This window comes from Desarmillaria tabescens (assembly GCF_030435595.1).
Source record: "Desarmillaria tabescens strain CCBAS 213 chromosome Unknown EV420scaffold_7, whole genome shotgun sequence".
NCBI classification, from domain to species: Eukaryota; Fungi; Basidiomycota; class Agaricomycetes; order Agaricales; family Physalacriaceae; genus Desarmillaria; species Desarmillaria tabescens.
In genome coordinates this window covers 865,064-892,259 of record NW_026848306.1, presented here as the reverse complement: position 1 = coordinate 892,259, position 27,196 = coordinate 865,064, and the positions used below count along the sequence as shown (strand labels likewise).

General features: G+C 47.3%; 11 protein-coding genes across 11 annotated transcripts; 8 read left to right on the top strand and 3 right to left on the bottom strand.

Annotated features, from left to right (window-relative positions):
* The first annotated feature begins 266 nt into the window (after positions 1-266).
* Positions 267-2,650, top strand: EV420DRAFT_1105219 (catalase). Its single transcript, XM_060465855.1, has 10 exons — positions 267-501; positions 551-609; positions 657-986; positions 1,036-1,215; positions 1,279-1,392; positions 1,443-1,592; positions 1,644-2,010; positions 2,079-2,201; positions 2,251-2,288; positions 2,345-2,650. The coding sequence occupies exons 1-10, from the start codon at positions 351-353 to the stop codon at positions 2,516-2,518; spliced, it is 1,686 nt and encodes a 561-aa protein (XP_060335044.1). The 5' UTR covers positions 267-350; the 3' UTR covers positions 2,519-2,650.
* A 431-nt stretch (positions 2,651-3,081) lies between these two features.
* Positions 3,082-5,521, top strand: EV420DRAFT_1264435 (AMP binding protein; the record flags this gene model as incomplete). The annotated part of the gene is made up of 12 exons (XM_060467223.1): positions 3,082-3,358; positions 3,417-3,766; positions 3,814-3,837; positions 3,945-4,050; positions 4,102-4,260; positions 4,312-4,391; positions 4,489-4,725; positions 4,773-4,932; positions 5,028-5,130; positions 5,186-5,307; positions 5,364-5,394; positions 5,452-5,521. The coding sequence occupies 12 exons, from the start codon at positions 3,082-3,084 to the stop codon at positions 5,519-5,521; spliced, it is 1,719 nt and encodes a 572-aa protein (XP_060335043.1).
* A 334-nt stretch (positions 5,522-5,855) lies between these two features.
* Positions 5,856-6,906, top strand: EV420DRAFT_1519769 (uncharacterized protein). Its single transcript, XM_060472120.1, has 5 exons — positions 5,856-6,064; positions 6,118-6,204; positions 6,257-6,387; positions 6,435-6,524; positions 6,583-6,906. The coding sequence occupies exons 1-5, from the start codon at positions 5,926-5,928 to the stop codon at positions 6,745-6,747; spliced, it is 612 nt and encodes a 203-aa protein (XP_060335042.1). The 5' UTR covers positions 5,856-5,925; the 3' UTR covers positions 6,748-6,906.
* Positions 6,907-7,700: 794 nt separating this feature from the next.
* EV420DRAFT_1638653 (uncharacterized protein) lies at positions 7,701-9,803 on the top strand (the record flags this gene model as incomplete). Its single annotated transcript, XM_060476859.1, has 11 exons — positions 7,701-7,721; positions 7,772-7,891; positions 7,948-8,112; positions 8,158-8,176; positions 8,217-8,378; positions 8,428-8,528; positions 8,581-8,615; positions 8,667-8,840; positions 8,893-8,948; positions 9,004-9,065; positions 9,117-9,803. 11 exons carry the CDS (start codon positions 7,701-7,703, stop codon positions 9,801-9,803), a joined length of 1,602 nt encoding a protein of 533 aa, XP_060335041.1.
* Positions 9,804-11,672: 1,869 nt separating this feature from the next.
* On the top strand, positions 11,673-12,207 carry EV420DRAFT_1476412 (uncharacterized protein; the record flags this gene model as incomplete). Its single annotated transcript, XM_060469333.1, is given in 5 exon segments — positions 11,673-11,771; positions 11,825-11,932; positions 11,983-12,030; positions 12,050-12,122; positions 12,179-12,207. The coding sequence occupies 5 exon segments, from the start codon at positions 11,673-11,675 to the stop codon at positions 12,205-12,207; spliced, it is 357 nt and encodes a 118-aa protein (XP_060335040.1).
* A 902-nt stretch (positions 12,208-13,109) lies between these two features.
* EV420DRAFT_1638650 (uncharacterized protein) lies at positions 13,110-13,474 on the bottom strand (the record flags this gene model as incomplete). The annotated part of the gene is made up of 2 exons (XM_060476858.1): positions 13,110-13,171; positions 13,219-13,474. The coding sequence occupies 2 exons, from the start codon at positions 13,472-13,474 to the stop codon at positions 13,110-13,112; spliced, it is 318 nt and encodes a 105-aa protein (XP_060335039.1).
* A 3,713-nt stretch (positions 13,475-17,187) lies between these two features.
* Positions 17,188-18,233, bottom strand: EV420DRAFT_1104832 (uncharacterized protein). Its single transcript, XM_060465854.1, has 3 exons — positions 18,038-18,233; positions 17,878-17,982; positions 17,188-17,828 (listed from the first exon to the last, which is right to left on the bottom strand). The coding sequence occupies exons 1-3, from the start codon at positions 18,149-18,151 to the stop codon at positions 17,265-17,267; spliced, it is 783 nt and encodes a 260-aa protein (XP_060335038.1). The 5' UTR covers positions 18,152-18,233; the 3' UTR covers positions 17,188-17,264.
* Positions 18,234-21,257: 3,024 nt separating this feature from the next.
* On the top strand, positions 21,258-22,074 carry EV420DRAFT_1760984 (uncharacterized protein; the record flags this gene model as incomplete). The annotated part of the gene is made up of 3 exons (XM_060480643.1): positions 21,258-21,514; positions 21,566-21,834; positions 21,859-22,074. The coding sequence occupies exons 2-3, from the start codon at positions 21,643-21,645 to the stop codon at positions 22,072-22,074; spliced, it is 408 nt and encodes a 135-aa protein (XP_060335037.1). The 5' UTR covers positions 21,258-21,514; positions 21,566-21,642.
* A 1,088-nt stretch (positions 22,075-23,162) lies between these two features.
* Positions 23,163-24,407, bottom strand: EV420DRAFT_1303501 (ribonuclease H-like protein; the record flags this gene model as incomplete). Its single annotated transcript, XM_060468436.1, has 1 exon — positions 23,163-24,407. One exon carries the CDS (start codon positions 24,405-24,407, stop codon positions 23,163-23,165), a length of 1,245 nt encoding a protein of 414 aa, XP_060335036.1.
* A 326-nt stretch (positions 24,408-24,733) lies between these two features.
* EV420DRAFT_1104777 (uncharacterized protein) lies at positions 24,734-25,691 on the top strand. The gene has a single exon (XM_060465853.1). The coding sequence runs from the start codon at positions 24,914-24,916 to the stop codon at positions 25,430-25,432; it is 519 nt and encodes a 172-aa protein (XP_060335035.1). The 5' UTR covers positions 24,734-24,913; the 3' UTR covers positions 25,433-25,691.
* A 75-nt stretch (positions 25,692-25,766) lies between these two features.
* On the top strand, positions 25,767-26,771 carry EV420DRAFT_1104745 (uncharacterized protein). The gene is made up of 2 exons (XM_060465852.1): positions 25,767-26,084; positions 26,137-26,771. Exons 1-2 carry the CDS (start codon positions 25,929-25,931, stop codon positions 26,722-26,724), a joined length of 744 nt encoding a protein of 247 aa, XP_060335034.1. The 5' UTR covers positions 25,767-25,928; the 3' UTR covers positions 26,725-26,771.
* Positions 26,772-27,196: the final 425 nt, after the last annotated feature.

Sequence of the window (27,196 nt, the reverse complement as noted above, 5' to 3'; positions counted from 1 at the left end):
CACAGTTATGGACCTGAAGAATTTGGCAATTTCAAGGAGCCTATCATCACTTCTCCATTACAGTGCCAGAAAATGACGAGGCGAAGATGTCCTAGCCAATTCATAGCTTCAGTCAGGCGAGTGATAATAATCTTTCTACCGTCCGAATTTTCACCTCCATAACAGCGACCGGCAGTGCTGACTTGGGTAGGCATCTTACGCGAATCCAACACCACAAATTTTAAACACGGTTCAGGCTGTCGGGCCTGTGTCAAAAAACAAAACGTTTAGGTGATACCCGGGGATCAAGATCGTCTCCCGAGTATAAAAGGCCAAAGCCTTCCCCCCTCTTCGATAGAGTTTGCTCGCTAATGCTAGCAATGCTCAGTTTAACATTATTCACTCTTTTATCTATCCCTCTCTTATCTAGCGCCCAGACCTTCACGGCTTCCAATGGTGCCCCCATCAATCAGCCTTACTCGTGGAGTCGCGCAGGACCGAATGGCGGTCTTTTATTGCAGGGTGGGTCTTCACCATATTCGACCAATCATTCTCGCTCAATGTCATCTAGACTTCGCCGCTGTCGACCTCCTCGCTCATTTTCATCGAGAACGTATTCCCGAACGCGTCGTATGTATTCCCTCGACGGTTGAGCGGTGAACTCACCGCCATTCCAGGTCCATGCTAAAGGTGCCGGTGCTCATGGCTACTTCGAAGTAACTCAGGACATGAGCGCAATCACCTCGAACAAGCTACTTTCTTCGCCCGGAACAAGAGCCAATGTTACTGTGCGGTTCTCCACTGTTGGCGGCGAATCTGGAAGTGCAGACACTGCTCGCGATCCCCGTGGTTTCTCGACGAAGATCAGAACAGACAATGGGAACTGGGACTGGGTGTTCAACGATACACCCGTCTTCTTCATCCGCGATGGTGCCAAGTTCCCACACTTCATCCATACTCAGAAGAGGAACCCTCAGACGCATTTGAAAGATCCTGATATGTTTTGGGTAGGTCCGAGATTACTTCAATAATTCTGATGCTCAAGCACATAATCAGGATTATCTGTCTCTGAATCCGGAGTCCGTACATCAGGTCATGCGCTTATTTTCAGATCGTGGAACACCGGACGGTTATCATGATACGCACGGATATTCTGGACATACTTACAAGTGGACAAAGTCGGACGGAACATTTGTTTACGTCAAGACCACTCTGCTCAGAGATACCGGTTTTAAGGTTAGTTGGCCCTCTGCTTGTGCTTGGACGGTGTTTAACGATTTTTTGGTACTTCCCGCTTAGACGCTCGACAGAGAGAACGCAAATGCACTTGCTAGCAGCAATCCAGATTATGGCACTCAGAAGCTTTTTGACGCTATTGAAGCGGGTGACTACCCTACATGGACTGTATACATTGTAAGGAGCTTTGCTCTGCACTCATGCAAGACTCATTCACGCTACTTCAGCAAACTATGACTCCCGAACAGGCTGAAGAGTTTCGCTACAACATCCTTGACCTCACCAAAGTTTGGCCTCAGAAACTATACCCTCTCCAAGAAGTCGGTCGGCTCGTCCTAAACAAGAACCCGGATAACTACTTTGCTGAGATTGAGCAAGTACGTCTCTCCGTTAAGTCATCTGAATTCCGATACTAATTCTCTTGCAAGCTTTCCTTCTCTCCTTCAAACATGGTGCCCTACATCGAACCCTCCGCAGATCCAGTTCTCCAAGCACGTCTCTTCGCTTACCCCGACGCTGCACGCTATCGTCTCGGACCCAACTATAACCAGCTTCCCGTCAACTGCCCTCTTTTCCAAGCAGCCAACTTCCAGCGCGATGGATGGGGAACGTTCTTTTCCCAAGGTAGTCGTCCGAACTACCAGAGTAGTACGGAGCCCCTGGAGTATCAGGAGAACCCTGGTTGGATATATGGCGAGAGCTGTGCAGGTGGTGAGGCGTGTGATGAGGAACGCAGAGTGAACCACGAGAATTTCGTCGGCGCGGCGTATAGAGATCTGAGCGAATTTACTGAACGTAAGTCTGAATTCATATATAGTGATGATTGCTTCCTATTTATTGATGATGATGATTGTTCCTGTCAGTGGACCTGGAACAGCCTCGAGCGCTGTGGGAACTTTGGAATGACGCGGAACAGGAAGCTATCGTTGGGAACCTCGCGTCGCACATGGTGAACATCAAGAACATAGAGATTACGAACAGACAACGTAGGTGTAACCTTAAATCGTCTGAAATTTCTCCACTGACGCAACGCAGTTTCCATATTCGCTGCCATTGACCAGGATTTCAGTGATGTGAGCCTTTTCGTTCTATTTTTCTAGGGCCATCTCATCACAATTCGATTCTTCAGCGTGTGGCCAGCGCTATCGGCATAGCCTCCGTGGCGCCTTTTACGGTCAAGCCTGCGTCTGATGCATTCAAGTTCAGGACCTATCGTGGACTTTCTGTTAATCTCACTGAGAGCGCCCAGAACGGTGATTTGACCCTTCAGCAAGTATCCACTGACGATTACTACTTGGACTAAGTAACTACTTTATTGCATGATAGTGCATTATCCTTAATAGGATTTCGATATTTTTTCAGGTTACCTCGGTGGTTAGTATTGCATTGCAAATTACGTTGGTAAAGCTTGCCTGGCATCATCAGATTCATGGTAGAGGTGGTGAGAGTTTTATGGCGATGCTACATCCAGTTGTGATCGGATCGGATCTCCCGAGTTCCTCCGCCTTACAATGTGCCTTGTTCGCATGACCCTGGGCAAACATTAATCTGAGCCTTCGGCCGTTGTACAGGATGTCAGTCCTGCCATCTGCACGCTGTGACGTTGACAGAGCCCAACCCAGCGAAGCATTTCTTTACTTTAGTGAGTTGAATCGTCAAGCAGACGATGAATGTTTTGACGATTACAGGGATTAGGCTATAGATCGCGCTCGGATATACGTTCCATTACTCGCGTCAGGCTGCGTGCAATTAACTTCGACCGGGAAGATCAATAATCGGTCGATAATTGAAGCCGACCTATGCGCACGCCCTTAAATATAACGTCAAGCCAAGAATTTCCTATTTTTCCACAAAGTGCTGCTTAACATGAGGATATACCCAAGCCCAGGTCCTTTCGTACCCATCGCCAATCGCTCCGCTTTCACACATCTTTTGAGCAAAGATGGGAATCTCGTCGGAGGGTACGATGCCAGCCTACCAGCCTACATCGATGCAGAATCCGGGACAACGTTGTCTCGAGGACAAGTCAGGTCACTGAGTCTATCTTTCGGACAAGGATTGAAGAGCTACGGTGCGAAGAGGGGGGACACCATCTTGGTATTTTCGCCAAACTGTCTTGCTTATCCTATCATTATTCTTGGAGGTGTGTTCTTATGTTTTACCCGTTCATAGAACGTAGAATCACTGACAACGTGTTGCAGCTTTGGCTGCGGGGCTACGTTGCACACTCGCGAACCCGACTTACACTCCCCATGAACTGGTTCTTCAATACACTGACAGTGATGCACATCTGATCTTCACCACAGAGGAAGAATTGGCGACGACCAAGGCCATGCTGAACGAGCTTGGCGTGCCGGAGGAGGAGAGCGTTAAGAGAGTCATCATGCTTGGTAAAAGTTTGCGCTGGGCCGGTGGACCTGACGCCACAATCAACTCCGAAGCATCCGAGCTGCCGCGATGGGAGGAACTTCTTGGTCTTGGCGCTTTGGAAAAGGAAGAGAGCTTTGATGGGCCACTTGCGGAGGAGACGGCGCTTCTGTGCTATAGCTCCGTGAGCAGCGTTTCCTCAGCGTTATAGCCCGTACTTACAATATCCAGGGTACTACAGGAAAGCCAAAGGTTGTACTTTTGTTTGAAGGTGATCTTTCTTGCTGATAGATTTTTTATAGGGTGTCGAGGCAAGCAATCATGTCTCACTAATCTTCAAGGAGATCTTATTTCAAGATTAGACAACGCACAGGAATATTATCGCGGTGTTAGATATCGGGGAAGCAAACTACCCCAAGGATGTAGGGACAGTGATACTAGGATTCCTCCCTATGTATCATATATACGGTAATTCCGCTTCCCTGTCTTCTCTTCCCTCGTTTCTTGATTTTCTGGAAGGTGCGACATCGCTGGTACTCCTGAGCCAAAAACTGGGGTTGACCGTTGTGATACAAAAACGCTTCGATCCCATCGTTTTCTGTTCCGATATTCAGAAATACAAGGTGACAACAGTAACAGTTGTACCTCCCATATTAGTGTTCCTCTCCCGACACCCAGGTGCGTTAAATTGAAGTTGTCACATGACCTCTGAAAGAAATTCGTATCCAGTTGTGGAACAATTCGACCTCTCAACGTTAAAAATGTTAGTCTGCGGGGCGGCCCCTTTGGGAATTGAGCTGTCAAAGCAGGTCAGATTGAAAGAGTATAGTCCGGGCTTCCTTGCTCATCAGTTACTATCTCGATAGGTTACGCAACGGCTACGTTCGATGAGAGCAAGCTGCGCAGTTGTGCAAGGTTGGGGTGTTTCGTACTGATAAAAGCTCTAACAACCACATACCCTTAGGATATGGAATGACGGAATTACCATCGGCACACTTTCTTTCCCCGGAAGATGCGGAAAGGAAATGCGGCAGTATTGGGAAGCTCTACTCAAACCTAGAGGCCCGTTTAGTTGCCGGGGATGTCGATGCAGAGGAGGGTCAGCCCGGGGAACTTTGGATCAGAGGACCAATGGTTATGAAGGTGATTATTATCTTGCTATCTGGTGCCCTTCCTTGATATTGTTGTAGGGGTACTTGAACAATCCTGATGCAACTCGAGACTCAATGACCGAGGACGGATGGTACAAGACCGGAGACGTAGCGATTCGGGATTCAGAAGGATATTATTATATCGTCGATCGAGTGAAAGAGCTCATCAAGTACAAGGTGCTTCACGATTCATTTCATCGTAAAGTTAGCCTATACTGAAACTTTATTCAAGGGTTATCAAGGCGAGCTGGTATCATGATATTTTAGGCTTCAATTAATCACCAGTTTCTCCAGTGCCTCCGGCCGAGCTTGAAAGTGTGCTATTGGGCCACCCTGATATCGCCGATGCCGCTGTGATAGGAGTGTACGATACATCGCAAGCTACGGAGCTACCAAGGTATATTGCCGCACGTGTCATTTTTATGTTGCTGATCCGTATTTTTCAAATCCAGAGCTTACGTCGTACCTGCAAACCCGGATAGAACAAAAACTAACGGACAAAAAGTATCATTTGAATCGGAAGTAGCGAAATGGATGGCAACAAAGGTGGCGCACCACAAGCACTTACGTGGAGGTTAGTTAGTCCAAAAGGCACATTGCGAGCGAGCGCACTGAAAGCATTTGTTTTAGGTGTTGTGGTTATAGACGTCATTCCAAAAAGGTTTGTCGATATCATGATACTGTCGCCTTCATTGTTGACTTCAAGTTTCTCCATTAGCCCTGCAGGCAAAATACTTCGACGGGAACTTCGCGAGCTCGCGAAAAAAGAAATTCGAAGTCGATTGTGATTGTGTATTCAGGCTCCAGATCCAGACGCGCGCGTTTAATTTACATGGCGGTTGTTTCTCTACTTTCGTTTGGAACTGTCAGTTCGGTATGCCCGTCAGAAGGAAGTGTTGTACGAGTCACAACTGTGGAATCGGGTCGTCTTCTATTTTGTACAACCTGTCCAAAGCATATATATATATATACTGAGACAGGACATTAGAGTTTGCTTCAACTTTTGCCGTGGTGGGAGCGGCTGATCTTGTTGCAAGGAACGAGGATAATGAGGGACGCGTCCGAACGCGTCGCGTGAATAGTGGTCCATGTCAATGTCACAATACAACCAAACAATAAGTGTCGCAAATACAAGCCTGGAAGTTGACAACGTTGAACGTTCTGAACCCCGTCCATCCTCAATCAAGCCTTCATGAATCGTATTGTTGTTCCTAATTTCCCTCGGGGCCGTGCACGAGATGTTACCCGACCTGCCACGCCTGAGGATCCCCCTTCCTTACAAGACATCGCCGACGCAAACGCCTTCCTTGAGGATGTAAAACATTCTGCAGGTGAGGCTACCCAAATTCATTTCACTTGTATTTGACGTTTACTATCTGTTTAGAGCGCGGAGATGTGAATAGGGCGACTGAGGAAGATATCGCCAAAGTAACGGCGTACAGACATTCCGTCCTCAACGCGTATGGTCCCGGTGCGCTTTCCGTCAAGTTTTAACATGTGTGGCATTCTGAGGCATCCAGTAGGTCAGGATGACATTATGCCCGTGTGGGCCCAAGCGTTGGAAGAGAGGTTGAATGAGCGTTTCACCGGAGTTGAGGAGCGTCTTGATGGAGTTGAGGGGCGTCTTGTCAGGATGGAAATCTTGGCTGCCAAAGTTGGTCTCAAATTCTCTGTTAGTTGACTTCTCCAGCTTTCATGCAGACCTATAACCTGTCCTCTTCGAGCGGACGCCGAGTCCCATTCATAGTGGTACCCACTGTAGATGGCATAGACCCTGCTGGGCGAGATAATGTTTGTCATGATTTTGTATCTTCTTGCTCATCCAAGCTCATCTACTTTGAAAATATAGCATCCGTTGCCGCCACTGCGTACAGCCCAAGATTTAGGAGATCTTACCCCCGCCCAGTTAAATGGCTATCTGGACTGCTATCAATTGCCATACAGACGGAATACCACCCGTGAAGCCAAATTAACCTTGCTCCGCAACCATATTGGATGCACAGCGAAGGTTTGATTCTTTCTAGATACACGTAGATTTCTTTCCAAGCTCCTGGACTATTATTATTATTACCAGTTAAGTATTTTAATTATTGTACCATTTTGTACAATCTGTGAAAGGCGTGTAGGTAGACTGAAGTAATGCATGACAATCATTTTTGATTCTCAGAACTTGGAAGTTATTCTTCGGGTCCATCCCAGATACATCATTTTCCGAACTCGGGTTGCTCATGTAATCACAACCAACCTTTTCCCTTCCAACACGGTGACGGCACTTGGCCTTGGTTAATTTATGGCACAATAGCAAAATTGTCGGTCGATGTCGAGAAATAATGCTTCGATGTAATCACGAAGACTGGGTGCAGCACGGCGAAAGAAGGATGAATAGTACGTATTCGATCGTGCCAATCCTTGCAAAATCCTTGATATGTTCATAATACTGAGCAAGGTTTTCATATAGTGTATCAGCTAAAGTACTCATGGACATCCCAGGAGCCGTCCGACGTTCTTCTAGGTTAACTTTGTAGGCGATGTCGCTGGTGTCCAGGCCTGCGGTGCTAGCGCAGATTATAGGACAGTCAGCCGCGCCGTTTCAATTCAGGATAATCCTTCGTCCTTTGTGGTCCTTTATAGAAGTTGACCAGTCTTCTTCTGATGTGTATCTGATGGAATTAGTTTTTTCCCGGTACATTTTCGTCCACGAATCGTTATCTCGCGAACTTCTAACCGAGTGTAAGCGCCGTGTATCGAATATATGATGGTTAGCACACAGTTAAGGGAGGGCGTGATGCGCTCTCTCTTACCAATATCTTTCTGATGTGACTCTGGGAACACCGCTGGGAAGAATACCCCACAAGGACTCGGGCATCTCGATGATGTTCCTCAAAACTTGATACACGCCGCTTCCTTCTACCTCTCCACAGGTTAGACCAAGAAGTTCTATCATCCACTTACCAGGACAGTCCCAGTATGACACTTCCAGTTCTAATTGTACGTCTCCTCGATTTCGTTTGACGCTAGCTTTCTCACTCAGTCAATAGGTCGGCGCCGGACCAGCAGGGCTCGTTTCAGCGCTTTCTTTGGCACAAAGTGGCATCCAAGTTCGCATCGTCGACAAATCCGATAGTTTTCATGTCGGTTCTCGGGGTTTTGGGGTACAAGTCCGTCTCTCTGCTCTTTTGATGTTTTCCTCCTGTAGTTGATGATATCTCTGTAGTCCCGGACCTTTGAACTATTCCAGCACCTAGGTATCATAGACGATATCCAGAAGCTGGCTACGCCAATCCCCACTATGCGCGCTTACAAACTGCCTGGTGGTACTGTGCCTGTCGAAACTTGGGATTTGTATGAGAAGAGTGGCGTATGGCCTGATCGACCCTATGTGAGCCATTTTGACGACTTTGGTATCGTTCTAAATCTTTTACAGGCAAATGGCGCATGTCTTAGTCAGTCCCTCCTGGAGGGCGTTCTCCGTGACCATCTCAGCAAGTGTGGCGTTTCCCGTCGAGCTCAACAAAGGTCTTGTGGCCATCGAACAAGATGAAAAGGCCATTATAGCTACACTTGTTGTTTTTCGGAATGGTGTAGCCACCGAAGAAAAGGAAGATGTTGTGGCGCAATATCTTATCGGATCAGATGGTGCCAAAGGTATTACGATCCTCTATCCTGAAGCAGTTTCTAACTGGATTATGTACAGGCAATTCTAGGAAATTACTAGGCCTAACGTTTCAAGGCGAAACACGCGATGCAGATGGCATGGTCTGGGGAGACGTAACAATTAAAGGATTGACTAGCGAAGTAAGTCATTTCGGCTTGCTTGACATTCGAATGATACTTATCCTTCTCACAGTTTTGGCATATCTGGGGAAAACCTGGCCATTTTACGTGCGTTTCCAGGTATATATATCTATGTTCACATTCTTACTGTTTCTATAGTATCATGGCACGTCCCCTAGGTCCGACAGGCGACAAGTTTGGCATTGGAATTACAGGCCAGAACTTCGACCCTACTCATCACGCTGATCCGGTAAAGGCCATCGAGTTCATCAAAGCCGAGACCGGGCGCGATGATCTTGAGTTTGGCGAGTTTACGTGCCTCTCTCATTTCAGGTATGTTCAATAGGTCCTATACCTATATTATCAATAACCATTGCACTTGAAGGCCAAACATGCGTATGGTCAACAAATTTCAAGAAGGACGCGCTTTTGTTGTGGGCGGTAAGCGCTCGCTTGCTCTTCGACATGTCCAGCGTGTATTGAATAAAGCCTTAAGATTCGGCGCACGTCCACTCGCCTACTGGCGGTCAAGGTATGAACTGCAGCGTCCAGGATGCGGTAAGCATCCTTCCACAATGCCGGTTCGTCGCTCTTGACATGATGATTCAGTCCAACCTCGCATGGAAATTATCTCTTGTACTCAAAGGTCTCGCATCGCCTGCTCTCCTCTCGACGTACAATGAGGAGCGCTTACCTGTCATCACACAAATGCTCCACGCTACTACCCAGCTATACACACATACCGTAGCGAAGGAAAAACAGGTCAAGGATACAAAGGAGGACGAGAAGGCGTCAGGATGGTTCCGGTGGAGAAATACTGCCCTGGAGATGTACGGTATCAATTACCGGTACAGCAGCATCGTGCTGGAAGAGCGAGGCATGGAACCACAAGATGCTGAAGACGTCCTTGCGCATGCGTACTCTGGATATGAAGGTCGAGGGTCGCTGCGTGCGGGAGATCGGGCACCCGACGCACCGCTCGGAGGGACAACTTTGTTCAATTTGTTCAAGTCGACGGTTCATACTGTGCTCATCTTCTCCAAGTGGAGTGCGGATATCGAGATGGGTTTGAGGACGCTACCTTCTGCAGTTGTTCAGACGTTCGTTATCACCAACTCGAACATGCAGCTGGGAGGTGTTTCTGTGCTAGTTGATAATGACGGACACGCCAGGAAGGCTTATATGGTGGAGGAGGGTTCTCCGGCGATTGTGATTGTTCGTCCGGACTCTTTCATTGGTGCCATTGTCACAGGTGTCGGAGGTGTTAAGCGGTATTTTTCCAAGGTTTTGGTTTGAAACGTCAAACAACAACATAGAACGAGGACGAGTTGTACAAACTTGGCGATACAATCTGCTTCGCCTCTTTCGCCGTCGTACAGCTTGGTAGAGTAGCATGTGTCTTTTTTACCAAATTGCAACATGCGCTGATTTACAAGGTCTAGAATGGTACAGAATGTTTCTCAACGGTTGGTCCTTCTGGCCAAGATTCCGAGTGACTTGTGGTTTGATAGTAAGGAAAGCAACTTTAGTCTTTCTATTTCCGACTGAGGCATCTACGGGGTCTGGCTGGCCCGACGGTGGAGAAACTGATTTACTCCGGTTCATGCTTTGCACCTTATTCAGGTCTAACGGTAACAAAAACCGCCTCTAGTCTGTGTATCTCCGACTGAACCACTTGCTTGTAGGCCTAGCTCTCTCGACGGTGAGGAAATTGGTTTACTCCGTTTTCTTCTCCGTTTCTGTCTGACCTTCGAGATCAGATGTTTTCTGAACGAATGAATGTCTATCCGAGTAATTAAGTGACGCGTCAAGTTGATTCTGGATGGCCATCCACAAATGCGAATGTGCCAAGATCACTAGCACTATGTTTGGTGGGACCAAACATGCTGCAATGAAGCTGCCACGAGGGGTTTCAAATTTAATCTGGCACTTCTGCTTTCAATGATAGCGGTGAGAGAGTATACGTCCGTATGTTCAGATCTCTCACAGAAGGACGTTCACTAAGCATTGACAATAGTGAAGCAGGATGACGATGGCATTAGAGTGTCTTTTTGATTCGGGACTTCAGTTCCGTTTGACGTTATGCCGGAGCGCCTGGTGCGGGGCTAACCGACCTTTGCTAACATTTAATTAACGAAATATGGCCATGAACATTCGTTCATCTTCGAGATGCCGACGCAACATTGTGGTTAGTCGGTCTTCTTTTTGAAGTGCACACTAGAAACTTTGGCTAAATAGCATCGGCGGTGACTGCGTGTAACAGCTCGGGGAAAGAAAGAAAGAAAATACTACTCGAACTTTGAGGATTTTATCCGGTGGAGTGTCGTTTAACAAAGCGAGTGAGTAGCCTTTTATAGAACACTATGTATTCCGAAGCTCATGGAATTTACCGAGTTTACCGACTCGAAAATCAAAGCTTATTATTTGGTATTTTAGTCATCATCATGGTCGCGTACGACTCCTTCCACTGCAGAAAACTTGCTCTCAGTACCCAGCATCGATCCGACCATTGCTATGCCTGGCCCTTGTGGAGGTGTCCACCGCGCATAAGGTGACTCGTAACAGACCGTTGTCCGCCTTACGTGTTCAAGTGGACTCGAGCGCTATGGGCTTTCTTGCACGCCAATTTTCTCTGGGAGATTTCGGCCCCATGCTGCCTTGGACTGCTTGGCGTGACTTCCTGAGGGCCGTGTCGCACGCGCCGAGTATGCATGACCTAGTCTCGAATCCGGTTGAATTGCGAGTGCATTGATCTATACCTTGACGTTAATTTCGGTGTTCTCCGATCCATATGAGAGGTGCGGACAGTTGGTTAACAGGCACATTGTATACCAGTCCGATGGTTTGCAAGAGCTTGGGGATTCCGCCGTCCAAAAGACCAACGAAGTACAACTCAGGGCAGCTTCATGCACATGCATTGGTTGTCACGTCGGAGGAGACTCCATTTGACCGTTTGTAGGCGCATGGGACACGGCTTTTACACTCATTCATTTCACCGTTTTGTCGAAAATCTCGAAGCATAATCATCTCTACCCGCACACAGGTCTATGCCTTATGTTCTTTCGAACGTTCGCACCCAATTTAGGTATGCGAGGCCGTATATAAACCTGCTGTACATTTGAGCAAGAGCCAACGATCTATCGAGAGTCCTCTCCTTCGTTAACCATGCAACTTAAACTCACCATACTTGCTCTTGCCTCCTCTGTCTTTGCGTCAGTCTTGCACGCACGCTCTGAGACTGGAATCGCCTACTATGGGTTCCAAGTAGGTGCATCGACTGTTTTTTTCGAGTGCGTTCTCATGGTGTTCTCCTCTAGAACAGTACTATGACTGCGTGCGGCATCTACGCCAATGATACGGACTTTGTCATTGGTTTGAGCACAGACTACGTGAACTGGGAGAACAGGGAAAACTGCTTCAGAAATGTACGCCAACTGTCGGGGACTGTGGAAGGTTATTTGATGATGCTTTGCAGGTCACTGTTTCTCTGACGGACGATCCTTCGACGTCTGTCGAGGTTATGGTCACGGATGCCTGCAAAGACTGGTGATTCGGCCAATGTGTATCTCTCTGTCGCTGCGTTCCAAGCTTTGGGAGAATTGGAAGTCGGCAGATGTACGTTGTTTGTCGTCCACTTTGTTGCCCTGGTCTGATCCTTTTGCCTTCTCTAGTGAATGTTACCTGGGACTATATCGACTGAATGCATATCGCATTGTATAGGAAGTTGGATCAAGTACATGCCAAAATTATCTTTGACAACACTAGGTAGTAAACGGCAGACCTTCCTATAAATCGTTTAAATGGTAGCATTGGTTTACAATGATATCTGACATCATTCCATTTTATTACAAGGGAAAGGAATGAGGCCCGGAAAACGTATTGCAGATGAACTTGGGCATGCTGCCGGCGGGTTGCAGTCAAGCTGATGGGTAACTCAATCAACGACTACTGTATCTCCAACCCTTGGGAAGTTTAGACTGTGAATGCATTATCTAACATCTTTTTCTGTGAAAACAGAAAAGCGGCATATTCCAAGGAAGATACTATACATGCATTGACACGTCTACCACTTGAGATACCCCTTCTCAATAGGCCAAAACCGTTCTTCACGACTTGGATGGAGCGGAGCCGGACCCTCATCATCAGCATCAGGATCAAAATGCAAGACTAGCCAATACCCTATCATCTTGCCGTTCTCATAAACGCGCTCCCACCTGTATACTGGGTGTTTAGAAAAAATGCTTACGACAAAATAAAGGCATACCAGGAGCCGGGCGGCCGATCATGCTCCTTTGTATTCTTCTTCTCGATGATGGTGTAGGTCTCTGGCTCTGGCCTTGGCTTACCCCCGTGCTTGTTTTTGTACTTGTTGGCAAGGTCTTGCAATCTATGACATAAGACGCGTCACAGTCCATAGCTTGAGACGGTCGCCATTATACAAACTTTTCATCAAATAACCGCTTGCCCTCTTGTAGAGCCTCGCCTTGAAAAGCACCTTCGAGTGCGCCTTGGACACCGCCGAGTACAGCCATTTTTCGATAACCTAGTCTGTGCAAGTCGAGTCGATTGAATGATCTTCCCGGGTGGTTAGGATCGTGCTGATTAAAAGGTAGTGTACGGCAGCGCCTCCATCTCTTTGTCGGAGAATCGGTAGTATTGTTTTGCTATATGGACGATGAGATTGGAGATTTACATGAATCGAGGTACGAACCGTCGGTATAATGAATGACCCGCCATCCGACCTCCTGCTTATAATTAGGGTCTTGCTCTGGCGACCATTGGTTCTCCTCGCGAGCAAGCCAGGTATCCCATGCTTGCTTCCGCTGCGCCTTTTGGGCCGATTTGGCTTTAGCTTGATCTTTCTTGGTGACCTTTGGGGGATTCTGTTTCGACGATGGAGATTTACGACTCTGAGACCTCTGAGACTTCGGAGACGAGCGTTTGCGTTTAACAGACATGTTGGACATGGTGGTAGGAAGGAAAGAAGCGCAATGACATCATGGTATTGACTTGATGTCATTGGCGATTATTTTTCTATGAAGACAATTTCTTCGTGCCGATTCTGCGCATCTATCTAGTCCCCTCGAAAGCGCCACAGACATCTGATCCCTCTCAGTCATAAGCTAATTACGATGTTTCTCAAGGGTAGACTTTCTTGATCTATTCCGAATTGCGGTTCTAAAATCCTCTTCTAATTTAGAATCATCCAGGAATATCTGATTCTGCCATACGTGTCAGTTCTAGGCACCAGAGGCACCATCGCTTGTGGACGATATTCTTATTCTCGACCGGATTCTAATCGTGTATGGCCCTACACCTGAGCCAGACCATTCTTCTGCAGAAGTTACTCGTCTCCAAATCCTTGGGCATGGCTTATCCTTCTCTAAATAGAGGAAGCCCCTCGGCTCGAATGCCCTAGCCAGAAAGGTACGTATTCACGTATCAAGTGGAGCCTTTTGGTTCATTATAATCTAGAAAGACGAAGCATCAAATCAATCTTCCAACACGAGGCTTGCTTAGCTTATAAGCTTACGTGGATGGCCCGCAGGATAGACTGCGAAATCTAACTCACTTTCCTTCCAAGATTTTTGTAACGTATACGATTGTATCGTTAATTTTTTCTGTCTCGTGCTCTCGACACATTGTGATACTTTTCCGTTTGTCCTTGCTCAAAGTGCGGTACTAGTATTTGAAGGTAGAGAAATGTCTTGGCTTGGAAAACATGCACTCCGTCGTTGCAGTACGTTTCCATCAAGGCATTAAGGGCCGGTGGTCTAGAAAGCGGATCACGTTTCTCGTTAGTCTTGTCACCCCCCCCCCCCCCCCCCCCCCCCCCCCGCCGTCACCAGACCGCCCAAATATACTCAGGTTTATATGTCACTGCTCTTCGTCTTCCCATCTCTAACCCTATTCCCCAACGTGGCCGCCCATCAGAAATTGCAGTTTGTCCCGCCTTTGAGCTACTATTTTTCCTTCCCATTCGGTGTAGCGGCAACCGTAGGGTTGAATTACTATGGTGGGAGGATGACAATGCTATGCTGTGAAAACTGCCTGGCCTGGAAAACAGGATGTACCGGTTACGGTCTAGAGGTATTCGATCTTTTATTCACCCTAAACTTGTTCACGGAAGTGTTCTATGCTTAGAGATCATTCATTCCCGGTCAAGGACGTCTCTAAAGCTCTCAGAGCCCTACCATGGAGTTGTTGTTCCCATCCCACCTGCTACAACATCCACGCTCGCACACCGAAGAGATTGTGCGATTATTCTGACATACCTGAACTACGGCATTCACCCGCTTCATAGGAAAACTCCTCATGGACGCCGAGTCCTTTGCTCACCGTCAAGACGTCGAGGAATATTATTGCAAACTCCTCCAAACTGGGTTAGACGACGGTACAGCGTTTTGAATTATTGACGGTGAGCAAAGAAGTTCAGAGATAGGCGACAACGACGACTCGTTGGAGACTAACACTATAACACATAAAACCTTCCTAGCAGATATACCTGATTTAGAAGAACTTGAACCCGACAATAAATTTATCCTAGATCTTCATATCCGAGTCGACCACGTCCTGTCAGACGTCCCAGAAATATTTAATCCGTTACAGCTGCGGGAAGACTGTGATCGCTTTTGGAGGTATGTGATTACCTTTGTTACCTGCTCTAATGTCCCTCATAGACCGTCGTTTACTTTTAGAATTGCGCGGGAGTATCAGCGTTCACGATACGAATCGTTCCTCCTACAAGAGCCAAGGAGGGAGTGCCCGTGACTGACGGTGGGCCCTGTTCCTGACGACATTCTATTCTAGGCTGATATCGTCTTTGGTTCAACTGGTGCTTCTACCGAACAATGTGGCTCTGACTCATTGTCTGATTCGGAGGCGCCCCGAATAACAGTGTCTAGTCAGAAAGGTAGGGGTCTAGTGTATTGAGATGGGTCTTCCTTGGTTGTTGCTTTGCAGGAAAAGGAAGAGTGAGGTCGCTCTTTAAACGGGCGATCACGAAGCTGGTCGGGCTCGTGAAATGGCAGGAAAGTTTTATCAAGTTATGAAACTTTATTGCTTTCGTTTTCGAGACTACCATGCTGTATACACGGTGTATCGCTAATTCTGTCGTCGCTCTCCCTTGCGGAAGAATGTGCCTAGTATTCGGCACATTTTAATTTCTTTCAAGGATATTTTATAACGCGATGATAATCTTGACAGGCATGCGATTCATTACCTCTAAGAATGGAAAGATTTATTGCGTCTTAAAGACGGCGGATCGGTGACGGCAACAAGCAAGAGGCGAGGAAATCTTCTGCATCGCCAAGACATGTATCGTAGACCGATACACTTTTTTAATTCAATTCAAAGATCCTCATAGGTTTTAGTGCCGAATGATCATCTATAACGCGGGTAATGAAAACGGGCATGCAATGGCACGGCACTGGTAGCAGTAGCAGTCCCAGCGGGGATTGCCGGGGCACGCGACGTGATATGGTGATTTGTAAATACAATGTTGTGGTTCGTTTTGTCAGTTCGAGTCTTCGAGAGCTACCTTTGTGCTTCAGTCCGAGTCTACCCCCCTGCCTTACTAGTCCTTACTAGTCACGAAAAATGATTCTGACCCAGAGACTCGTTCCTTACTCTCTTGCTGTGTAACGGCGCTCTGTATTGCTTCAGTCTTCTGTCCGAGTCATCTGCTTGGTTCCTTAGATGCTGTAATCTCTCTCTTCTGAATTCTACGGGAGATCTGGATAGAGACCGAGCCTGTAATACAGGCTGGTAGGTTCGTGTCATATTTTGGCGCTGTCTCGGCTGTAAGCTGGTTATTGGCTGGCTAGCTTCTTCACCATAACCACATTCGACCGTCGTAACAGCTATGGTACGACCTTGGGCCCAGTAAACGACTATCCATCCTCGGAACGACATCCGGACTGCAGCATTGTCTGGGACACTCTCATACAATGTCAAACATCCGGAACGGGTTTCCGACTCGCGGGATATTACGTGCAACAAGAGCGCTCCGCGGTCCATCAAGACTCTGATGCATCTTACAAGCAAGCGCCATCTCCAAGGTTCTTTGATGTACCGCTCATGGAGCCCGAAGATGATTATAGATTGCGTGGGTTTTTTCCTAGCTCATCGAATTGCAGGCAATGTGGGCCACGAACGCCAGACTGATAGATTGGCATGCTTCTGACTCTGGTCCGGACTCTGGGCCTCGGCTGCATCACCATGTTGTAGGTATCACACGGTGAGTCCAAGGCTGTTGTGGTAGGAGGTAAAGCTTCCGCGTCAAGGACCATTGTCGATATAGCTGGTCGACGTCTTGTTCAGAGTTTCCTCATTCTACAGTCCGAGTATTGTTAATGAATATCGGTATGCGACACATCACTGCAACAGTTCAGACATGTCGAGTCTCGGAGATTATGCATCCTTGCATCCAGTGTAGTAATGAAAAAAGTACCCTACCACCAGATGCGTCCTTATGAAAATCGATCGCCTTGTCCTCCTTTGGAACACTTCTGCTCAACAGCTGTGGAGTCCAGTACCCATATTTATTTGGTTCTGCTGTGGGGGGAAGCACCAGTGGGTAGTGTGCACCAATGTAGATCATGAAATTAAGGCTGCGACTACATATCGCTAAATATCTACTATGATAACGACGACGGAGCGAATATATGCGACCGTGTACTACTGCTACAGATCTTGTCGCTGGCAGTGATAACACAGCATAGAAAGATGTTGCATATTGATTTCCGAGCTACAGGATCATACCTTAGGGACATAGGGAATAAAAGAACGGTCATTCCGAGAACGCCGCTGGTAATGGGTAGAGTCCGGCGAAGCAGCAGAGTCGCGCCCCTGGTGTTGAGCGAAGTCGACATTTTCCCAAGCCGCTGCTTGTGGGACAGCACCCACATGGCCTCTGGCCTGTGGTTGTGTGGTGGGTGCAGGATCGAACGAGGTATGACTCGAAGCCTGAGTGGGTTGTCCAAGTGCTAGGATATGATCTATGCTATCATAAGCACTGAGGGCATTAGAAACGGTGTTGAACGCGCTGTTCAACTGAGCACTGCCAACTGAAATAAAGTCCAAGGGCCCATACGACTTGGATGGAGAGGGACTTGAATGATATGGACTCGGGGAAGCACCGTAGTATGAAGAGGAGGATGTCATAGACTGAAATTGCTGACGGACAGTGTCAGGGCGTTCATTGCTAGCGGCAATGAAAGCGTCCAGGCTGCTGGGTTGAGTGGTAAGACGATACGGATTTAAAACAGAAGTATGGCCATCAATTTCGATTGAACAAGTACATTGCTGCGTCAGCGCCGTCTAGAATAGCATGATTTAGCGGTACTGCCTGAGGTAAAGAGAGGCTCACTCTTTGAACAAATGCGGCACACTGAGTCGCTGAACATTGATGGACAGAACGCGAGAGATAGTCTGCATGTGAGTGAATACCATGTCCACACTTGGCGCAGAGAATCTGATAGGAGAGGATATGAGTACACAAAACTAGTGATTCATGCACAAGATCCAACCTGATCATATGGAAGTGGAAAAAATTGTGTACAAGTACAGTCTGGTAGCAGGTTGTCCTGAGCCCGATGAGTGCACTGCGCCCTCAGGCTGAAGATAGGAGATGCTGATGACATTTGTTCTGTGAGGTAGGAACAGGTGTAATATGCGCATTTATATGCAATCTGAAAAAAAAAACATACATTAAACGGTATATTATTGCTGTGTTAGTGATACGGAGATGTAGAATATATTGGATACTATGCCTTGAAAGATCCGGTGATATCAAGCAGAGTACTGAATGTCACGAAACATCGCCAAAAGTCAATCACTGAACGGGTCGAAATTTTTGGCTTATCACATACCGTGGTACAGCACCTTGAATATTGCAATAAGACTTCTGGCTGGCAATCATTGGAGGTAAAAGGAGGGGTGAGCGGTGTTTGCTAAACCGTAACAGGTTATCTTGTCCTCAAGCTTGCTTGTGTAGCTTGTGTATCAAGATGTCCTGTACTAAAATTGAGCACGGAACCGGCACCCATAGCTTCCTGATTTAGCCACTAAATTTTCATTCCCTCCAATGGTCCAGCCGCTTATGGAGAAAAGTGAACCATAAATTGGAACTTGTCGCTCAAGCAAGGAGACCAGATTACCGAGTACACCGCGGAAGAGCTCGGAAAGAAGACTGGCATCTCCCATGAGTGGCGTGTCCTCTGTGTCCGGATCATCATTGATGTCACGTGGCTCAGACCACCCCTCAAGCTCAAGGGACGTTTGAAAGTGCGAGATGACTCTTTTCTAAAATAAGTTCGCTTTGATTTTCTCCCACCTTTTTGGCACCTTCTATAAAGATGCGAAAAGAATTTTTGTTTGATTTCCGATGTCTCTGGTGAGGGCAAGGCTTGAGAAGTCTAGTCAACTTTTTTGGTGGATCTTGGCTACTCACCTTAACTATGCAGAATGAACATTGTCCTCGAAAAATAGTAGCTGTCGTGTAAACCTTCCATACTAGTATACTATAAAGGCCAAATACGGGCTCGATCAAGGTCGACAATGATCGTGACGCACTGGTTGCCAAGTTGACCATCGGCATCGACAACATATCAGTGCCGACTCGGGTTAATAAAATCTTATATTTCGATCATTGCTTTTATTTGTGTGCATGCGGTAAGAGATAAGAGTTGGTGGTTCTGGTTCTTCATGCCGAAGAACTATCCCATGAATTTTACAACCAATGTAGTTGTTCACAAAGATCAACCATTCGTGAACAAGCACTTGCAACCGTCTTAACCTACTGCAGATCTTAGTTTCTCGTAAGAAGCTCAGGCTGGTGGGAGTGATGATTTGATGGTTGAGCATGCCTTAAATGCCTGGGTGGTTAGTAAACCGTGTAACTTGCATCATGAGTTCACAGCTTAAATTAGGTATTAGGTATCTACTGTGTTTTCGACAACAAACATGCACCCTGCTCATGTTCACCTCCATGTCAACAACGTAACTTGATACCAATAGATATGCTAGCTGCCGAATACAGATGCCGGAAGAAGTTGAGTTGGACATATTCGGCAGAGTGTAGTAATACACAGGCCGACAGGATTAAGCATCGCCATTCAGAAGTGCCTCCGTGCTGTTATGTCAATCAATGTCTTCAAGTCCATATATGTATTGGCCAAGTCTATCTCAACAGCCCAGCACGCAGTGAATTAGTGGCCATGGTTCTTACCTACCTTAGAAGTCAGTTCGGATGCACGCGCTATATACTAGACCCTTACAACCTCCCGTGAAAGAAGCACATAATTTATCCTCCCTCGGTGCAAGTGAAGCGGTCTTTGCTATAAATATTACATATTGTGTTAGATCAAGTAATATTTCTGTTGATTATAGGGTTGTGGACACGAGTGGCAAAGAAACTACGATACACAAGAAGAGAATGATTTAAGCAATCAGAACTGCTCCCGACGCCTCAGAGAAACAGGCGGCCAGTGACGACTAATAGTTATTGTGATGCCTTGAATACTAAACTAACATGTAAACGGTTAAACAGGTTGCATATAGGACGCCGGAAGACAGGAAGAAACAGAAGCTACATGGTCAAGATAGCGGTGAGAGTGCGCTGGAACTGTACAAGAAGACAGCGACACGTGCTAAAGGATCCGAAAAGGCGCGCGCTCCTCTCGACACAAAGCACTATAACTTTGCCGTAAGACGTCGAGTTGAAGTCTATTGATTCTACGTCAAGAGAACACAAGTACGAATATGAATAAACCAACGATAGGGCTGACTTGGCAGGAAACGTCGTAGTTAATGATCCAAAAGCGCACCTGATGGTGGGCCTCAAAGAAGCTGTGATCGCAATCAAGGCACCAGCAGTTCTAGCATGAAGGGATAGAAGGGCGCCGTGATTCGTGCAAGGTATGAGTCAAGATCTGTCTAAACGCCGCTGTGTAGACTGCGCAACGCCATTAAACAAAGAGGAGGGCATTCTACTGTTAATGGTCATAGATCTAGTCGAGATACAAGCCAGACTGGCACAACAAAAAGCTTGAGAAACATCGGATCCGCCAAAGGAGAGAGAACAAAAAGGAAGATGGGCCCATGAGAATGGGATTAAAGAAAGACAGCCAGCGAGACCAAAAATATAGGAGGGAAACATTGCAGAGTCATCGTGGAAAGAGAAAAATACTTGATAAATAGGCACCGGTAGAACACGAGTTAACAGAATTTCGGTATAAGAGTTTCAGAGAATCGAGTCTCGACGAAGGATGGAAGGTGGTCTCGGTAAATCCCTAACTAGTACGAGCTCCAACTTGATTGATGGACGGATCGAAGAAGTGCCTCGAGACGAGGATGACAAGCAACAGTATCCTCCTGACCTCACCTGCGACACGGCGTGTGCCTGGATCTGCAATCTATGTTGTAGTTAAGTTATGATCAATTTGCATACATTAAACCTACCTTCGACCGTTCGCATGTTAAACATCCAATAGGCTGTCCAATCTAAAAAAAACTCGTCAGACTCGGATCCCTCTGTGTTCTCTTTCCCATGATCATACCAGAGGTCAGAAGATCGCAGGCGAAGGATGAAAGACGGTATACCGCTGGCTTACCACGTCTCAGTCCCTTGCCACGGTTACAAGCAGAGGATAAGTGTCAACGGGGCGTATCGGTCACAGTACAAGTTCAAAAATAGCGGATCAAATCGATCACGATCATTTTTTTCTCACGGCTGCTTCTCTTTCCGTTGCTACTCAGGATACGAAAATGTTTGATTTCGTCGCCACTTCCGGTCGTTTCCTCATTACCATTACTACTCTGCGTCAAGGTTGTAAAAACTGCTAATTTGCAGCTTCGAGCCGCCCCACCTGACGGCTGTTATTTTGCTTTTTTAATCGATGTCGTCGCAGCATTCGAATTGGACTGCGATGTGAGTGACGACTTTATATGACTGCGAAAACGGGAAGGGGTTGAAAGATGAAATGTATGTAGGATGTTGCGTGGTGGTGCGTTATGATTCTACTTCCAGTCTCGCTTACTGACAAGGTGCTATTCAGGTTGAGTTCCGGGTTGGCGAGTTTAACAAATTCCATGCAGCAAGACGTCATGATGTCTTGTCGTTGGAAGCCTATGCATGGCCAGCCATGTGTATTCCCATCTCACCGGAAATGGCCCATCTCAGGTCAAGAGAACTCCTAGAATGTCGGAGCCATCCTACCCGCTACGATATCTATGCCCGTATCCCAACGAAACGGCGGGACTGTCCTCAGCCACCGTGCGTGAGGACCCGTTTTTTCCCCAGCTCGTCGAACCTTTGACGGAGGATGTACGCTACTACTAACTTCTTCAGTCTGGACTAGACGAGGACCAAGATCTTCGAATTCTTGACGGCCAGGAAGTTGTTCCAGATACGGACGATGCGTTGGAAACTGATAATCAAAACCAGCCAGACGTTCCTCGCCAATATACCAGGCTCAGAGGAGCAAGATGGTATCTCTATACCCGCCCTGCGTGTCGGCCACCTCCCGTAGATGTGCCGGGACTATCTGATCCTTCGCAGTTATAGGAAGATCATGATCTGTCATTCTTGTGAAATTATGCCTCTAGAATTGCAGAAGAGTGTCAACTTGAGCTTTACGAGACAGCAGAGAGTTCGTTGATTGAAGACAAACCTCTCCCTGATAACTTTTCCCGCGATTTAGCGTCTATTGTCAGCGGCATCTCGAACTTCTACGGAGGAGTTGGGCCCTGGTTCTCCGGGGCTCGCGTGGACATGACCCATCGCCAGAGGTGTTTTACCATGCGCCGGAACCTAGTCAGAAAGGTGGGCATTTATGTATTTAGATTCAAGTTTCCCTTGGATTTTGCTTTGATGAAAATGGAGAGTCAAGTCGCTTTTCCGGCGGACGTTCACAGATTTCCTCGAGCTGGAGCAGGGTTTCTCACAATTTGTGATTCGGACCGAGTCTCCCCTCTTTCGTTTTATCATACACATCATGTCGTTGTTTCGCCAATCCTGTGGTCCAAGTCACACTTCCTTTAATATGGTATCACGTTTTCCCTCTGTTCTGTGGGTGAAATGCAACATGAGAACCTTGTCAGCGCGGCGTATAGGGATCTGAGCGAGTTCAACACTTGTGAGCTTGAAACCATATTCGACAATTCCTTTGATACGTTGATCGATGTCCATGGGCAGTACATCTGGAGCGACCATGCGTTGTTTGGGAGATTGTCAAAATGGTGAAGGTGGACTGTCTTCATGCATAATAATGGGTATTTTCTAGTACCAACCATCGCTTAAGTATTCCGCGACTGTACCTACATCCTCGTTAAGTTTGGACAAGATGCTCAACTTTATCTGTGATGACGATGTTATTGTGACGATTCAATACAGGCTCCAAGCGCAAAAATACAAAGGTGGTAATATACACTAATCATTCCGATTCATTGGTAAGTACAGGTGAAGGCCGGGTAATCTGATCGGCTTCTGTTAAAGTTTTTTTTTTTTTTTTTTTTGGTGGAGCAGGAATCATTCGCAGCCGACCAAATCAGCCCGTTTGAACGCTATGAAGAGGGGAATCGCACCCACTAAGAACCACCCCGAGGAAATGCATTTACGCACGGTTTCCAAACCAGTGTGGGACTCGGGCCGGTTCATCGCAAGCGTCCACGCGGACGCTTCCTCACCGGCTCAATACCCACTAAAACCTCGGTATTACCAACCCAGTCGTTGGGCAACGCATCGTTTTGCAAAAGAACACCGTTCCATGTTCTCAAGACTAGGTCTCGTCGCAGTGCCTTGTTTCCAAATCTCGCGACGTCTGTTGCCATGCAGTCCTGTGCCAGTCGATTATTCAAGGCCTGAACCCACCTATTACGGATTTCTCTGGGGCTATGCCAATCCCCCGGTGAGTCGTCTCCTCTCTGAATTCTGCGTTCACATCTAAATTTCCAGATCAGATGAGCAGATTCTGACACGATGATCTCGTACAGACGCGATCTTTCAGCAACGATCTTTCCTTTATCGTTGCTGAAGCACGATAATCCACAGGCAAGAACCTTACCCAGGGATATTCCCGGCCATGTGGCATTCTTCTTCCGCCAAAGTTCTTCGGCTAGCGACCAAACTATTAGCTGTCCAGGGATTGCGCACTCTGTTAGGATGTGTTCCATCGTTTCTGCAACTCCGCATTTGGGGCAGGTTGACCGTTCCTCATAACCTGGTATGTTTTCCCAGTACTTTCCTATTTTGAAGGCGCCATGCATCGTTTTCCATAGGAACTCTCTAATATTCCTCGATATAGACTTTTTCCGCATGGAGCGCCAGATTTTTTCATCAGTGGGTAGTACACCGCCCAGGACCTTGGCTGCCCACCTAGTGATGTCCAGATTTGCTTCCGTAGTCTGTCGAGTCACCCGTTTTTTTCTTAAACGAATTCCTGCCGACAGTGTCGCTTGAGAAACAGCATTAAGTTTCGCCCCGGAGACCGTAAATCTTTTGGGGAACACATAGTCGATTTCGTCGATGATGTCCTTCTGGGCACCTGCCAGAGCCAGCTCACTAGCCCTTTTTGCGCCTACCATGTCAACACTGTTCTCGGACATATGGAACACTATCCTGCTTCCTTGTAGGCGCAAGCGGGCTGCTACGGCACGGAGCAGATCACTGTTCGTGACTCCTATCCAGCCTCTATCCTCCCAGCTCCTTAGACGTGAGCACAGAGCTTGTATAAGAGACTTTGAAGAGGTTTTCATTACTATTTGTGTCGACGTATCCTCGATACACATCCGTGCCAGAACTGCACGTAACTCTCCAGCATATTTTGTCTTTTCAGAGTCTGGGAGACGGATACTCATGTTGCGGTCGTCACCATGCCAGCTTCTGTTAAAGTTCGACATTCCTTTCAGCCAGCGATCTGTTATACATCGTTTATCCGGAAAATGGACAGCACGAACAACATGGGCGAACGTAAAGGTACATTTAGTGTACTGCGCAGACCTGTGAAGGAAGAGGTAGGAAATCATCAAAGGTGAAGCTAGGATACGTTGGCGTGGCGGATTCGAATATGGTTTCCAATGTCGCTATACTTCCACAGCGAGGATGTTGGGTGTAGAGCGACGTGAAACTATCGACGGAAAACGAGGATGCATTGGAACCCGACGAGTACCTCGATGCTTTGTCAGAATTATTTAGATCAGGCTTCCAATTCTTGGAGACTTGTTAGAAATGCATAACATCAGTTCGAGAACCTGTTGAACTCACCACCAACTCTTCGTAAACCTCCTGTCTCAAATGCTGATTCTTCAGCACATCACGCTCCCATAGGGCCCGCTGATTGAAGCAGTGCTGAGCCAATCGATCATACTCGGCGCTGGGAAGTCGACAGCCTTTACCGTTACGAGAGATGCAAGGCTTCACTGTCAATGCACCGAAATCTCCGCCACTCAGGATTCGGAAGGCTCCCCTGCATCCCCCAACCTTCAAATGCAGTCAAATCTGCCTAGTCGAAGAGACGATCTTTTCTCCTCTCTGCGAAGCTTTGAATAGCGTAGGCGCCCCACTAGAAACTCGGACAGGTATATCACTGACCACTCGAAGTGGCAAGGTCGTCCCCGTTTCTTCTGGGCCAAAAAGAAGACCCTGTATAATCATGGAATCACCATCCGACCACGTCTCCATGGGTCCCCGGAAACAAGGCCATTCTATCTGTCTTATGGCCACGTTTGGATCGTCTGAGGGCCTGTATGAAGAACTTGGGCAACTTCTCCGGCGATTCGTCGTTCCCATCGAACCAAACGAACAGATTCTCCCTGACTCGGACATGTATGCATTGAAGACAGTTCCAGCTTGGCGTCATCCTCTACAGTGGGCGATCTCTTTTGTAATTTATATGGAGCAGCGAGGCCTATTAGGGGGGTTATAATCCTTAGATAACACGGAATAATGAGACATTGTTGGGGGAAAAGATAGTGATGGTGGGCGCCAGACCTATAAGCTGCTGAGGGAGTGTAAAAGCGCTCAACGTAGAGAGCAAGTTGGTGAGAAGAAAAAGTATAGCCCGTAGAGGGTCCGACTCGACTTCATATAGGAATTCCTGTCGCCAATATTTCATTGTCCCCATAGTAGAATACAAAGTTTCTTTTGTTTCGGCACTAGGAAGCAAAGTTGAGTATTGAGAGTACTTTATCAATTAAGGTTAGTGAAGGGTCAATAATTGATAGACCGGCGCTTGAAGGTCCCAATAAGGTAAGACCAGGGCCCACACACGACTAATACCCTTTGTTCTCCTTTTGTTTCTTCTTTCATCTTTTCGAATTTGTTGCCACTCAAAGGGGCAGTATAAATATGTATAGCGTAGGCACCGCTCCCCTTCGCCTTCATCCTCATTGCTCTCCAGTAACTTTTCTCCATCCGCTGATATGAACCTCCAAGTCGTCCCACCTCCCTGCTGTTATTTTACGTTTTCCATCGATGTCGCTGCAACACTGGACGTGTACTGTGATGAAGGTGACAATGTTATGCTGCAAAAACTGGAGGGCTTGAAGGACAAGACATATGCGGGCTACTGCGTGGCGGTACGTTATGCTATTACTTCTTCTGTCTCGCCCGCTAAAACCTGCCCTTCAGGTCGAGGGCCGGGTTGACGAGCATAACAAATTTCATACAGCGTATATTCGACCAGTGCAACAGGGTCTCACAAAACCTTACTCTCGGAAACCTCATCATGCGCGACCATCCATGTGCATTCCTATCTTTCCGGAAACGACCCATCCCAGGTCAAGAGAACCTCTTGAGTTGTCGAAGCTATTGCCTTGGAAAAACTGCTATCATCCCACCCGCTACGACCTCTATGCCCGCGTCCCGACAGAATGGCGCGACTATTCTCAGTCGCCCCGTGTGCTAGGCTTCTCACCCCAGCTTGTCAAACCTTTGGCCGAAGATTTACGCTACAACCGACTCCTTCAGTCAGGACTAGATGAGGACCGGGTTCTTCGGATTCTCGACGGTCAAGAACCTGCTCCAGATACAGACGACACCTCGGAGACTGATAATCAACCTTGCCAGTCCTTTCTCGCCAACATACCCGGTTCAGAGGAACCAAAGGACGATGATATGTTCATGCCCGTCCTTCGTATCGACCATGTCCTGTCAAATGTGCCGGAAATATCTGATCCCTCGCAGCTATGGGAAGACCGCGATCTTTTTGAAGAGTAGACGATTTTCGCTCCGAATTGCCATTGTCCTAAACCATTGATTTGCTTCTAGAATCGTAGAAGAATATCAACTTGAACGATACGGGCCGGTTGTTTACGAGACGGCGGAATGTCCACCGATTGAGGATGAAACTGACCCCGATAACTTTTCCATCATGTATAGTCTATCGTCGGCGGTATCTGGAACGTCTACGGAAGAGCTAGACACTGATTCTCCCGACTTGCATGAACTTGAGTCTCCGTACAGAGTCCCCTCAAGTGCCAGAACCTGTTCGGAAAGGTAAGCATCTATACGTTCTTACTGGAGCTTCCGTTGAATTTTGCTTTAAGGTAAATGGAGAGTGAAGTCATTCTTCCGGCGAGGCAATTACAAGTTTCGTTGAGCTGGTGAAGTGGTGCAAGTCTTCTGGGAAGTCGTGATTCGGTCTGCAGGACAGATCCGCAAACCCTCTTACCTTCGTTCTATCACATAC